The 13,443-nt window shown below is 37.5% G+C and overlaps 1 protein-coding gene across 1 annotated transcript in view; it reads right to left on the minus strand.

Annotated features, from left to right (window-relative positions):
- LOC126195428 (Down syndrome cell adhesion molecule-like protein Dscam2) overlaps positions 1-13,443 on the minus strand; it is an 879,015-nt gene that overhangs the window by 72,833 nt on the left and 792,739 nt on the right. The window contains exons 31-32 of the mRNA XM_049934039.1: positions 9,305-9,472; positions 3,086-3,238 (exon numbers count right to left, since the gene is read on the minus strand). Of these exons, the coding sequence (XP_049789996.1) occupies positions 3,086-3,238; positions 9,305-9,472 (321 nt within the window). The remainder of the gene's footprint in view (positions 1-3,085; positions 3,239-9,304; positions 9,473-13,443) is intronic.

A 13,443-nucleotide genomic window follows, 5' to 3' on the forward strand; every position in this document is an offset into this window, starting at 1 on the left:
AGTTTGTGTAACCAACACATATATACTGTATTACCTACTGAATGACACGGCCTACCTTCTGTAGTTTGCAAGATGAACGAATGGAGGTATATTCTGTGAACATGGCAACTTTACTCTCCCAGTAAATCCGTATGCCAAAAGCTGTACTAGAAATAACAAAACTGGAAATTTAAAATAATTTTGCTTATGTGCAGCTACAGGAGTATTGTAGAGAAGCACATATTCTGTAGAGGTGATAGAACTTTTGCACAAATTCACCAGTTTTAATGGCATTTGTAACTGCTAACTTTTTGGTGAGATGATTATTGTCTAAAACATAGACAAAAACTATTCTTCTTAGCTGATAAACTTAGGCAAAAATGCACAGAATGATCATTATTGTCCTAAAATTAACTACACTGATGCAAATGGAGTTTTCTACAAATCTGACAACAACCTCAAACTGGGAAAGAATACCATTTTTTACAATATTCACATTTTCTGCCTTACAGAGGGAACAGCAAGTGAAATGATATGATTAAAAGATTAAAGAAGAGTGTGTGTGTGTGTGTGTGTGTGTGTGTGTGTGTGTGCATTGGGAATGCATTCTTGTATGACTATAATGGAGAAGAAAAACAAAGATAGAAAATTACGATTTATGAAGTTCCATTAAAAAGACTGGCAGAAATTCAATCACCTGCATCCATTTGCATTCATCAGATTAACTTTTACGGAATGCTATATTGACACATGCAAACAAATCTGTTTGAGAAACAGAACTGCTGCTATACTTGATTAAATGCCAGATAAGAGAAAATATTCTGAATCATTCATAAGTACTAAATGTGCATAAGATGTGAGCTTTCTGAGTGGCAACTCTCAGATAGTTTGTGATACTGCTGTGGTAATAAATTAGATTTCAATTGGATACACTGTATCATAAGGAAACTGTTTTGAGACATGTTTGAGTCAACAGATACTTACAAAATGCTTATAACAAACTAGTGGTATATATACTTGTACTATTATGCAAGCACAACTGATCTTTACACTTCAGTGTTATCCACCCGGACAAATTACTGGTGGGTACTTAGCTGCTGTCTTATAGGATCAGCTTTACAGAAGTGAAGAAACAAAAGTCATACAATGCAGAAACCAATCAATCTGCTAACAACAGATGGGTTTTTTCCCTTTTAATATACAAGGTCTGTTAAAAAAAAAAAAAAATCCGAAACATTCATAATTTCACAACAGTGGTGTGTTGGAGTGAAATACAGTTGGTATCCCTGCACATGCCTGTGTTCAATGCATAACTGCCAGAAGTTTTATTGTTGTATGTCTGTTAGTTATTATTCAGTGTTGTAATGAGTAGAATGTTGCGTCACACAGTTTGTGAATTTCGAGATGGTGGAGTTAGAGGAGCAATGCGTCTGGTTAAAATTTTGTGTGGAACTCAAGAAAACCTTTACATAGATGCACCAAATGATGCGGAAGCCTACGGTGATGAGTGCATAAGCTGTACTTGGCGTTACGAATGGTTCACATGATTTAAAAATGGCTGGATGAAAGTTAAAAATTACCCTCATTCAGGAGGCCCTTGGATGTCTACTGACAATGCTCACGTCAGGAACATCAACGAAATTGTGCATGCCAATCGCAGACTGCCTGTCTGAGAGATTTCAGAAGAATATAATACTTCAGTTGGATCATGTCATGAAATCCTGACACAACATTTTGGAATGCATCGTGTTGCCACTAGGTTCGTCCCATGGCTCATGAGTCAAGACCAGAAAGACCTTCCCATCACAATCTGTGAAGAGCTTTTGGATCGTGCGAATGAGAAAGAGATATTCCTTAACAGAATCAGAACAGGTGATGAGACATTCTATGATTATGATGTTGAGACCAAGGTTCAGTCTTCACAATGGGTAAGGAAAGGTTCTCCAAGACCAAAAAAAGCTCGTCAGGTCAGGTCAAATGTCAAAGCCATGTTGATAGTTTTCTTTGACTTTGAAGGGTTAGTTCACCATGAATTTATGCCACAGGGACAAACTGTTAATTGAGGGTATCATCGGGGTGTGTTGCAATGCCTGCAAGTAAATATGAGAAAGAAATGGGCTGATATGTGGTGGACAATTCATGGCCGTTGCTTCACGATAATGCACCCACACATTCATCCTTGTGAGTGCATCACTATTGCACAAAAAATAAAATCATCCTCCATACTCTCCAGACCTGGCCCCTGTGGATTCTTTTTGTTTCCAAAGTTGAAAACCTCGTTGAAAGGACAAATATTTGCAATGATAGGCAAGATAAAAGAAAATTTGCAGACAGCACTTTGCTTGATCCAGCAAGAGGCATACTAAGACTTCTTTCGGAACTGGAAATGCCACTGGGAATGGTGTACCAACTGTGGAGGCTAGTATTTCGAAGGAGGCCATGAACAATAAGTAAAAGGTATGCACAGGAAAAAATTGTGGACAAAGTTCCGGAATTTTTTGAACAGACTTAGTATAGATGCAAGCATAATGCTAAAATTTAAATATTTGATTTTTTTAAGAGGAATAACACTAACAAAATTTAGAAGCTGCAGTTCCATTATGTAATAAGCTTTCTAAAATCCTATAATCCTATTAGCCCTGAATGTCAGAGAGAGAGAGAGAGATTCCACTTGGTATTAAAAATACCTTTCAGGCTACATATTCACTTTGTAAGCAAGTGTCCTCTCAGCATCCCTAGACAATATCATTCTTTCAGCACAATATGAGTGATTAACTTATTATATTGACTTACCACATATCATATTAATTAACTATTGTGAATTTATGTACTATTAACATTTTTTGAACTGAGAAATGAGTTTTCTCTTACTACCACAATGCAGAATACTACTTATTAGGAATATTTAACTCCAGAACTTATTCCAACAGATCGAGGAAGATAATTTTCATTACTGCCCACAGAGAAATGATGAGTAACAGTCAGTGAAGGTCAAAGGAGAATATAATTCCCCAAAAAGCTCCAAGACTAGAAATGGTTCAGTCTGTGGGTAAGCAAACATCTGCTGTGCAGCAGATTTCATTGGAGGGAAGCATCACGGACTCACCTCCAGCACGGCTGTAGAGAGCTTCATCAGATCCAGGGTGGCCTGAGAACTTACGGATGCCCGAACCAGGGGGATGCAGGCTGAGTTCCTCATACATGTGCCTGGGATGGCGGGGATCCCAGGTAGCATGACTGCGAAATGAGCCTGGGTGACCTGAACACCCGGTGAGACAGAAAGTGGAATATGGAATGGGATAGGAAGGAATGGACGAGCAAATGCATCAATAAACAAAGCCAAACAAAAAATCTCATATTAAAATAAACACATGAACATCAATCACTACAAACATTTACAGCTGTATAAAATGAAGCTTCTCAAGACAAAGCAAAATTAAACATTGTGAAGCTTATGATACCAAACATCTGCAACATAATATTATCACAATGCACTGGTGCAGACGCGGAACATTCAAGTAGTATATGGATGTGTTGTTACGATAGTGTTTCTTTCAGTTTATTTTTTTAGGGCCCATCACTAGTACTATTTTAAAACATTGCTTAACTGCCATCACTTACAACTTAAGAAAATGTGAAAAATTCATATGAAGTGAAAATCAAGTAAGTTTAATATACTAATATGGATATGGTGTCTGTTCTTTCGGACATGTCTGAAAGAACAGACACCACTGATGACCTGTGGCAGTCTAGAACGAAATTAGAATTATATTAATACCTTCAGCTGTTCACAGGCGTTGACATATATCAACAGAGGATAGCGTGACTGCAGGGGCTATCTCGAGCACGACTCCCGCGAGACCCACATTCTCACGTTGTATGACCACACACTACATTCGTAGTATCCCATCCCAACACACTCATTACTCGTGCAAGACATTCTTACTGAGTCCCGTAAGAGTTCGGGGAATGTGTGTGCATCCGCACAGTAGAAGAATGTCATGGCTGGTATTGCCAGAACGATATACTTACATGGATATGGTGTCTGTTCTTTGGAACACTACGAATGTAGTGTGTGGACATACAAGGTGAGAATGTGGGTCTCGCGGGAGGTGTGTGTGAGATAGTCCCTACAGTTGGGCTATTCTCTGTACCCTTGGTGGCCCAGATGGATAGAGTGTCTGCCATGTAAGCAGGAGATCCCGGGTTCGAGTCGCAATCGGGGCACACATTTTCACCTGTCCCTGTTGATAGATATCAATGCCCATTAACAGCTGAAAGAGTTAATATAATTCTAATTTCAAATAAGTTTAAGGCTTCCTTTCTAAGAGTTCTACCGAACAACACTTTAGAGGTAGAACATGATCAGAAAATGCACCTTTGAGTAAAATTACAGTATGTTCTCGTGATGTACGTAACAAATTAGAATTTTTTTCTGTGTTGTTGAAGTTAACTTTACTCATGTCACTTTCATTTTACCTTTCTGGGCACCAAAAAATTTAAGAAGACATGAGATTATCTGATGCATGTGTGTGTGTGAATATATGGGATGGGTATCATGCCCATAGGAGGGAGGGGAGGGGGGAGGTATAACATTGAACATCCTATAATGGAAAAGGGTATAAAGGTATTAATTCTCTGCATGCTCCAAAACAGTACTTCATAATACTTGGTGTTGCTGGCAATATGAAATCTGCAATGCCATGTATAAAATATTCACTACTGAAGGAACAAATAATTTAATAATTACATGTAAAACTTACTAAAGTGTGGAAACAGTATTCTCATTATTGACACTTTTTTTAAAGGGGTATATTTCATTCATTGATCGTCAGAATATATGGTACTCCTCTGCACATCACATGTCTATTCTCCCTTCTGTCAGTGGGTGGAAAGCAGTTAGCTTGCAAGGACTTTAGTACTACACTCTGCAGATCTGGAATATTATGACTACCGTTCCCAATTTAACGATACAGTTGTTTTCATTTGTCCAACTATTATCATTTTCTCCTTTACAGTTATTCCAGTGAGACATTTTCTGCTTTAAACCTACTCATCAATCTACTCGACACACTTTATAGGACCAAAATGTCATCTGCTTCTGTTCATCTCTTTGAAATACTACATCATTTAACTGTCTTGTACCGCTTAGCAACCTCTCCTTACCATTTCAATTCACTGCTTTCAATTATTATTTGTTCCATGCTTCAACTCTGCATTGCTCTTATTTTATTTTTCCTGTGCTGTTATTGTTTCATTGCTGTCATGATATCTGCATTCCTTCCACTATCATTATTCACATTATAATTATTATTTCTTCATTTGTAGCAGCAGAGGACTGACAGTTACACAGCTTCTTTATTGAGAAAAAAACAGGGAACAGCATAATGGGAAAGAAACTTTTTACATTCTTGAAAGAAAATATCTCTTGCACTTGAGTGCAAGAAATATAGAAAGTCAAGACATAATGGGTGGAGGGGAACAGATGCGTCATTTGGACACCTCAGAAATGAGTATGGAAAAAGACTGGATGAAGGAGAGGCACACAGGCAAGGTTAATGAAAAAGGGACTGAAGGGAAGGATATGTGATGGAAGGGTACCACTGAAGATTATTCTTCCCAAGGTATCAAAACAAATAAGATAAATGAGTGACAGAAATGAAAGAGTAAACCAAGATGAAGAAGCAGAGAAGATGACAATAGGAATCATATGATGGAAATGCTGTGTTTGGTGGACAGTTACAGTTATGTTAAACTGTAATTAGAATGAGATTTCTCATTTGGAAGGTGCACTGTGCTTTCTGTACTTGGATATTGTATGTCAGAGATATAATTATCTATTTGTGCCTATCTTTTTTCACTATCAGTGTCATTGTCTTCTAAACAGCAAGAACTTTGCCACCTGCTCCACCATTTGGGTTTTTAGCGCTAACTCCTGAGAACTTCACAGTCGGAAAGTTGTCCTTGCTCTGTATCATACATTTCATTCCATCCATCCACATAAACTCAATGGTTTCTCCCATCACTGCTTACTGCCTCAAATTCGTGTAACCTCTGTAAATTGTCTGTTGGCCTAGTATTCACCCTCCCAGTATTTCATATTCTTCTTCCTCTCCTTTTATTTTATTTTATTTTAACAGTCTTTATTTCTCTGCTATATTCCTTTTCCCATTGCCTCCCTTTGGTAATAAACTATTTATGATCCTATCCATCACCTCCAGCAAAATTAAAATCAATGTATACTAGTCAATAACAGTTTTAGTTTATCTGAAAGTGTATTAATTTTTTGGCAAAACAGGAAGGTCCTGGAAGTGATGGATGGATGGGCTTGGTGTCATAGATAACATTATAACGCATTTACTGTGGCAGACTATGATGTTGGCACATAATCAAGTTTGATAAAAGGCATAAAGTAACTAATGTCTCCTTTATGTGTAAAACACTTTACTGACCAGTTTTGACTATACAAGCCTCTCCTACTGCTTTCCAATGTTAATTTCCTTCTCGTCCCTTTCAAGTATGTCACTTTGCCCACAATTCTGAGCACTTTTCCAATTCAATCCTTTAAAAGTTCTCCTTTTTCATACAACAGTTTTTGCACATTATGGCTTTATTTTATCACATGTTCTTCTATTTCTCAATTATTGCTTCAATATTTGTCATGTTTCACTATTTTACAAATTTGTTTCCATTACGAAATTCCCCATGTGTGGTTCTATGTTATTTTTATTTTTATTATTTGCACTACTAAATCAGACAATGGGAAGTCCAGAATGGAATAACAGCAATATGGAAAGGATAGACTGCTATTCACCACATACGGGAGGAGCTGCGTTGCAGGCAGGCATAATGAAAAACACTGCTAAAATATTATTAAGCTTTTGGACAAAGTCCTTCTTCCAAATTAGAAAGCACACAGGCATTCACACATAAGTGCAACTCACAAACATGGCTGCAGTTTCTGGATGCTGGAACTTGGCTGTTAATTTTAGCAAATTTTACAGCTTTATTTTATCATATGCTCTACTATTTCTGGCAGTCAGATCCCAGCATGTGGAAGCAGTGGCCACAAGTGAAAGAGTTGTCCTTATGTGAATGCGTGTGTGCGTTTTTTATTTTTTTATTTTGGAAGGAGGATTTCATGAGAAAGCTTAATATTTTAGCAGTTTTTGTCATTGTACCTGTCCACAACTGTATACATCCTCTATGTGGTGGGTATTAACATTAACTGCAATCCATTTGTGTCATTTTATTAGGTATTACATGCTGTAAAATGGGAGGAAGACTAGGGTTTAATGTCCCATTGATAATGAAGTCATCACACAAGCAGCACAAACTTGGATTGGACAATGATGGGGAAGGATAAGGGTCATGTTCTTTTCAAATGAACGAGCCCATGTCCTTTTCAAATGAACCATTCTGTTGCATTGTTCAGTTTAGTGAAACTACAGAAAACTTAAATACAGATTGACAGGTAAGAATTTAAACCCTGCTGCCCCTGAATGCTAGTGCAGAGCCTTAAGCGCTGTCCTACCACATTCATTCATTGTGTGTTGTTATTTCTTTCCGATATATGAATGAACATGCCATTAATAATGTTTCCTCAGCACTTTCATATCATTGTTTTTGTCAGTCTGCAATCCCTTCATTGTTCATTCAAATCAAGCTTCTCTTCATTCAACTTCTAGGCTGTAGTCTCTGTTTTGCATCTATTTTATTTGTTAATTATTCTTTCGTATCCTATTATGTATTTCTCTAAACTTCCCACACCTATGTCCATCCTACCCTCACCTCCCATCCATGGGGCTGTAAACGTCCCAAAGTCTCAACATGAATCAAGGAGCCCAGCAATTTTCTATTTGAAAGTAATTTTCACCTTTCAGCAAAATGTCTTTCCACGCAGTGTTCACTTTTTCCTCCTGTTCTCTGACACTACTACGCTGTTCAGTGATCCAGTTGTTGATCATGGAATGCAATACCTATTTTAACCCACTTTTGAGATTAAGAGCCAGCAGCTGATAGAGAGCAATTCAGTATACCTGCACTCCCCTTTAGCAGTCTCCTTTCTGCATATGTACCTCACTTTCATCCTTATGCTCACTGTCAGTTCTTGATAGAAGACATCATACTATCTAACGTTTGAAGCTAACTGTTCAAGTAATGGAGACATCACCCATTGTTAATATAATAATAATAATAATAATAATAATAACTCTCTTATATATATTTACTTTAATTTACAATTAATAGTTTTTTATTATTATGGCTGCTGTGGGAGGAGGTGGAAAACTACATCTTTATCACCACGTCCCTCATTATTACTTGCTGTCCTTATGTTTGTCCAAAACAAGAATAAAATTCACTGATTCCATTTGTTGGCTGTGTACAGCAGCTGATGACTTTTTTTTCTTGTTGTCATGTACAAAGATTTTGGGTGAGATGTCAGAAAATTCGTACTGATATTGTTTATGGCATAAACAGGGTTGTGCCTAAATATTCTGAAATAATTGTAGGGATCGAAAAGCTAACCTGTTAGCAATTGACCTAAGAAGTGATCATATTTTCATTTGTATGTAAAACATTACTAAAACAAAGAATAGTCTGAAATGAATCTACAACCATAAAAGATGAAAAATAGGGTACAAAAAGATTTACTTACCTAGTAGATGCAGATTAGCTAACATAAAAATTTGTCATTTTTCATATGCATCTACCAACTTCCTATCCTTTCATATCTACTTTTATTTTGTTACAATATTAATGACATGAGGGCAAGCAAATTAACAAGATACAATATTGTGCATTTGTATTAGCAGTGATTCTTTATTCAGACGGCAACCTTTCTTTAACTTTTTTTCAGTTTCTTCCTCTGAAGAAAATTATTCTTTTGTATACAAAGTATTCATCAGAAGTGAAAGACAATCTACTTGACCCTAACATATGGGATGCAGCAACTTGATATGACGGCTTTTAATGTTCAGTTATTCTGGGAAAGGAGGGTACACAAGGAGATCAGGACACAAAATAAGCACATATAATGAGCTTAGAATAATGTAAACTATATGGCAAATTTGCCTTGAAATAAGCAGGCTGAGGCAAGAACACAGCAAAATAAACTTTTAATTATCAAATAATTCTATAAATGGAACACCACATGCTAGCTCGGATAATCATGCTACACCATTTATTTGAAAAAATTCCGCTCTTCTACGGATAAATTCCCATCACATGTGACGCATGCATATTTAGCAAGATTTAGAAATGTCTGTTATATTTTTGGACAGAAAGAGAATGTCACTACATTGTAATGACAAACTGGCCTTACTTATTACTGTACCTCTCTTGATACGGTCACAGGTGTTGTAGTTGGATCCAGGTACAGGAGGCAGCTTGCGATTTGGTGGTGCAATGTAGCCGAGCTCATCGCGCAGATCCGGTCGGCGCTTGTCCACTGTAGCGTTGCCTCCGGCAGACTGGTTGTACACTACATCATCTGTAATAGATGAAGCCTCTATTTCACAACAAACAAGCAGGCCACACCTAATGTGTCGCCTCATTTTTCATGCTACTCTTTACTTCTTTTTTAAGGATCTAATTCTACCAACTAATAATCATGCATTTTTTATGGAGATGCAATCTGTGAATCAGACTATTTTTCTAACTAGTTGTATACAAAAATATGATGAAAGTGGCACAGATTTCTTATTCGTATTACATAACAGTATTTTGAAAGCATGAATTTTGGTAAACATATTTTTTATTTTATTATAACTTCTTATGCAGATTTACGTAACACTGATGTAGCTTTCTTTTTTTCTGAATAAACTGCACAATTTTGAATCCATAAAAAAATTATAGAAATGTAGCAACCATGAATTTTTTACATCTGTGATACATAGTCTCTCTTCAATTTATCTAAGTGCTGGAAGTGCTCTATCATTCTCTGAGAACACACACATCTCAGATTAGTGAAAAGAAATTAAATTATAACTCGTTTATACTGAAATCTGCAATGACTTACACTGGCTAGTCAAGGCTAACCATAACATGGCTTATGGACAGGGGAGTGATCTACAGAAATGCAAGTACTGTTCACAATTCTGCATGAGGATTAATGACAACACAGATTCTTGCAGGAACCCTGTTTCAACCAGAATGTATTCACATTTTAGTAGCTGAAGCCAACAGACTCTTTACATAACACAGTTGGCCTATGAAAAATGTCAGCGTGCATATTGTTTGTGCTATTACATCACCAATTAATACTGACTAGTTTCCATCAAAAGGTTCACAACTTTCATGACAATATTTTGGATTGGTCTAGGCCCGTTCGTGCCTCAGCCACCATGATTATCACATTTTTCATGTCCATGCTAGGCATTGTCTATTTTCACTACTCACAACGGGACTTTCTGGCCTCGGAAATTCAGTTCGGGATGAGACTTCACAGGTTGGTAGCATATCTCAATGGTGTTGACTCACAGAAGTCTTAAAGCAAACTATCCCAAAAATTCTAAGAAAAAAGGCTCTAAAATTTTAAGCACAACACGTACAGACCTCATATATGGCCAGAAATAGCTTTCCAGCACACAGGTGAAATAGCTCAGTCACTAGCACGCTAGAATGTCATATGGTTGACCCACATTAAATGCTACCTGCAGGCTCAATATTATTTTGTTTTCTTAATTGTTATAAAAATTATAATCACATTTAAATAAAGTCGAAGACCTAAAGTACTATCAATTAAATAAAAAATAACTTTCTTTTGTTTATGAAATGGCTGTCGAAGGTTACCTAAAATGTGAATTACACATATGAATATCTTCTTTTTAAGAAGTTGAATAATTTCAAATGCATTTTAATGGATGTAAATTAAAGTGTTAATTGCTATCATTACAATGTTATTACAAAATTGTGGGATATTATAAGCTATGAAAGGGTTATAAATATTCTTTGCAAATATGAGGAATCGGGGTATTTGAGGAAAAGCAAAACATAGCTGTTGACCTATTGTATGTACAAACAGGCCGACGGTCAGTAAGTGATAAGGCCAGCATGCAACTAATCAAGCAATGTGCCTTATCTGCTACAGTACAAGTTCCTTCCTGACATTTACAGAGTACTGTAAAATATTATTGAAATTTTTACAATGTTATGAATTATAAATGTCTGTCAATGAAGACATCGCAAAAGTATCAGAAGCTGCAGATTCTTTATACAGTGAAGTGTCAAAGGTGATGTTAAAAAATTCAGTTGTTTATTATGAAAGCTTGCTTGCTGCCAAATTATTTGATTGCATTCAAATATTCAACGATAATTTCTCATGAAGCAATTCTATGTGCCGACTTGACAGAAAATCCTAGGAAGTTCTGGTCTTACGTTAAATCAGTAAGTGGCCCGAAACAGCATATCCAGACACACTGGGATGATGATGGCATTGAAACAGAAGATGACATGCATAAAACTGAAATACTAAACACCTTTTTCCAAAGCTGTTTCTCATAGCAAGACCGCACTGCAGTTCCTTCTCTAAATCCTCGCACAAACGAAAAAATGGCTGACATCGAAATAAGTGTCCAAGGAATAGAAAAGCAACTGAAATCACTCAACAGAGGAAAGTCCACTGGACCTGGCGGGATACCAATTCGATTCTACACAGAGTACGCGAAAGAACTTGCCCCCCTTCTAACAGCCGTGTACCGCAAGTCTCTAGAGGAACGGAAGGTTCCAAATGATTGGAAAAGAGCACAGGTAGTCCCAGTCTTCAAGAAGGGTCGTTGAGCAGATGCGCAAAACTATAGACCTGTATCTCTGACATCGATCTGTTGTAGAATTTTAGAACATGTTTTTTGCTCACGTATCATGTCATTTCTGGAAACCCAGAATCTACTATGTAGGAATCAACATGGATTCCAGACACAGCAATAGTGTGACACCCAATTCGCTTTATTTGTTCAAGAGACCCAGAAAATATTAGATACAAGCTCCCAGGTAGATGCCATTTTCCTTGACTTCCGGAAGGCGTTTGATACAGTTCCGCACTGTCGCCTGATAAACAAAGTACGAGCCTTCGGAGTGTCAGACCAGCTGTGTGGCTGGATTGAAGAGTTTTTAGCAAACAGAACACAACATGTTGTTCTCAATGGAGAGACGTCTACAGACGTTAAAGTAACCTCTGGAGTGCCACAGGGGAGTGTTATGGGACCATTGCTTTTCACAATATATATAAATGACATAGTAGATAGTGTCGGAAGTTCCATGTGGCTTTTCGCGGATGATGCTGTAGTATACAGAGAAGTTGCAGCATTAGAAAATTGCAGCGAAATGCAGGAAGATCTGCAGCGGATAGGCACTTCGTGCAGGGAGTGGCAACTTACCCTTAACATAGACAAATATAATGTATTGCGAATACATAGAAAGAAGGATCCTTTATTGTATGATTATATGATAGCAGAACAAACACTGATAGCATTTACTTCTGTAAAATATCTGGTAGTATGCATGCAGAACGATTTGAAGTGGAATTATCATATGAAAATAATTGTTGGTAAGGCAGGTGCCACGTTGAGATTTGTTGGGAGAGACCTTAGAAAATGTAGTCCATCAACAAAGGAGGTGGCTTACAAAACACTCGTTCGACCTATACTTGAGTATTGCTCATCAGTGTGGGATCCATACCAGGTCGGGATGACAGAGGAGATAGCGAAGATCCAAAGAAGAGCAGCACGTTTCGTCACAGGGTTATTTGGTAAGCGTGATAGTGTTATGGAGATGTTTAGCAAACTCAAGTGGCAGACTCTGCAAGAGAGATGCTCTGCATCGCGGTGTAGCTTGTTGTCCAGGTTTCAAGAGGGTGTGTTTCTGGATGAGGTATCAAATATATTGCTTCCCCCTACTTATACCTCCCGAGGAGATCACGAATGTGAAATTAGAGAGATTAGAGCGCGCACGGAGGCTTTCTGGCAGCCGTTCTTCCCGCGAACCATACGCGACTGGAACAGGAAAGGGAGGTAATGACAGTGGCACGTAAAGTGCCCTGCACACCGCTGGGTGGCTTGCGGAGTATAAATGTAGATGTAGATGTAGATGTAGATGAGTGAAGACATATACAGACATGTTGACTGACACAATACTTGTGACTGATGCCAGACTTGCCATGACAATGTAAACTGTGAAGTGGAACCTTTCAAAAAGTGTAATGTTGGCTGACACAATACTTGTGACTGATGCCAAACTTGCTCGTGAAAATGAAAACTATGAAGTTGAGCCATTTGAAAATTATGAATACCACAGCTTATAGAGTGAATATGAACAGTTGTGAAAGAAGGAATATTTATCCCGGGGGAAGGAGAAATAAAAAAAAGGAAGCAATCAATTTGATAAGTATACAGCAATCAGTTCCTGGATGTATGATCAGTTTGTTAAAGCCAAAGAGATTTATCAGCAAGTGACTACACAGAATTT

The sequence above is a fragment of the Schistocerca nitens genome, chromosome 7 (genome assembly GCF_023898315.1).
Source record: "Schistocerca nitens isolate TAMUIC-IGC-003100 chromosome 7, iqSchNite1.1, whole genome shotgun sequence".
Lineage (NCBI taxonomy): Eukaryota > Metazoa > Arthropoda > Insecta > Orthoptera > Acrididae > Schistocerca > Schistocerca nitens.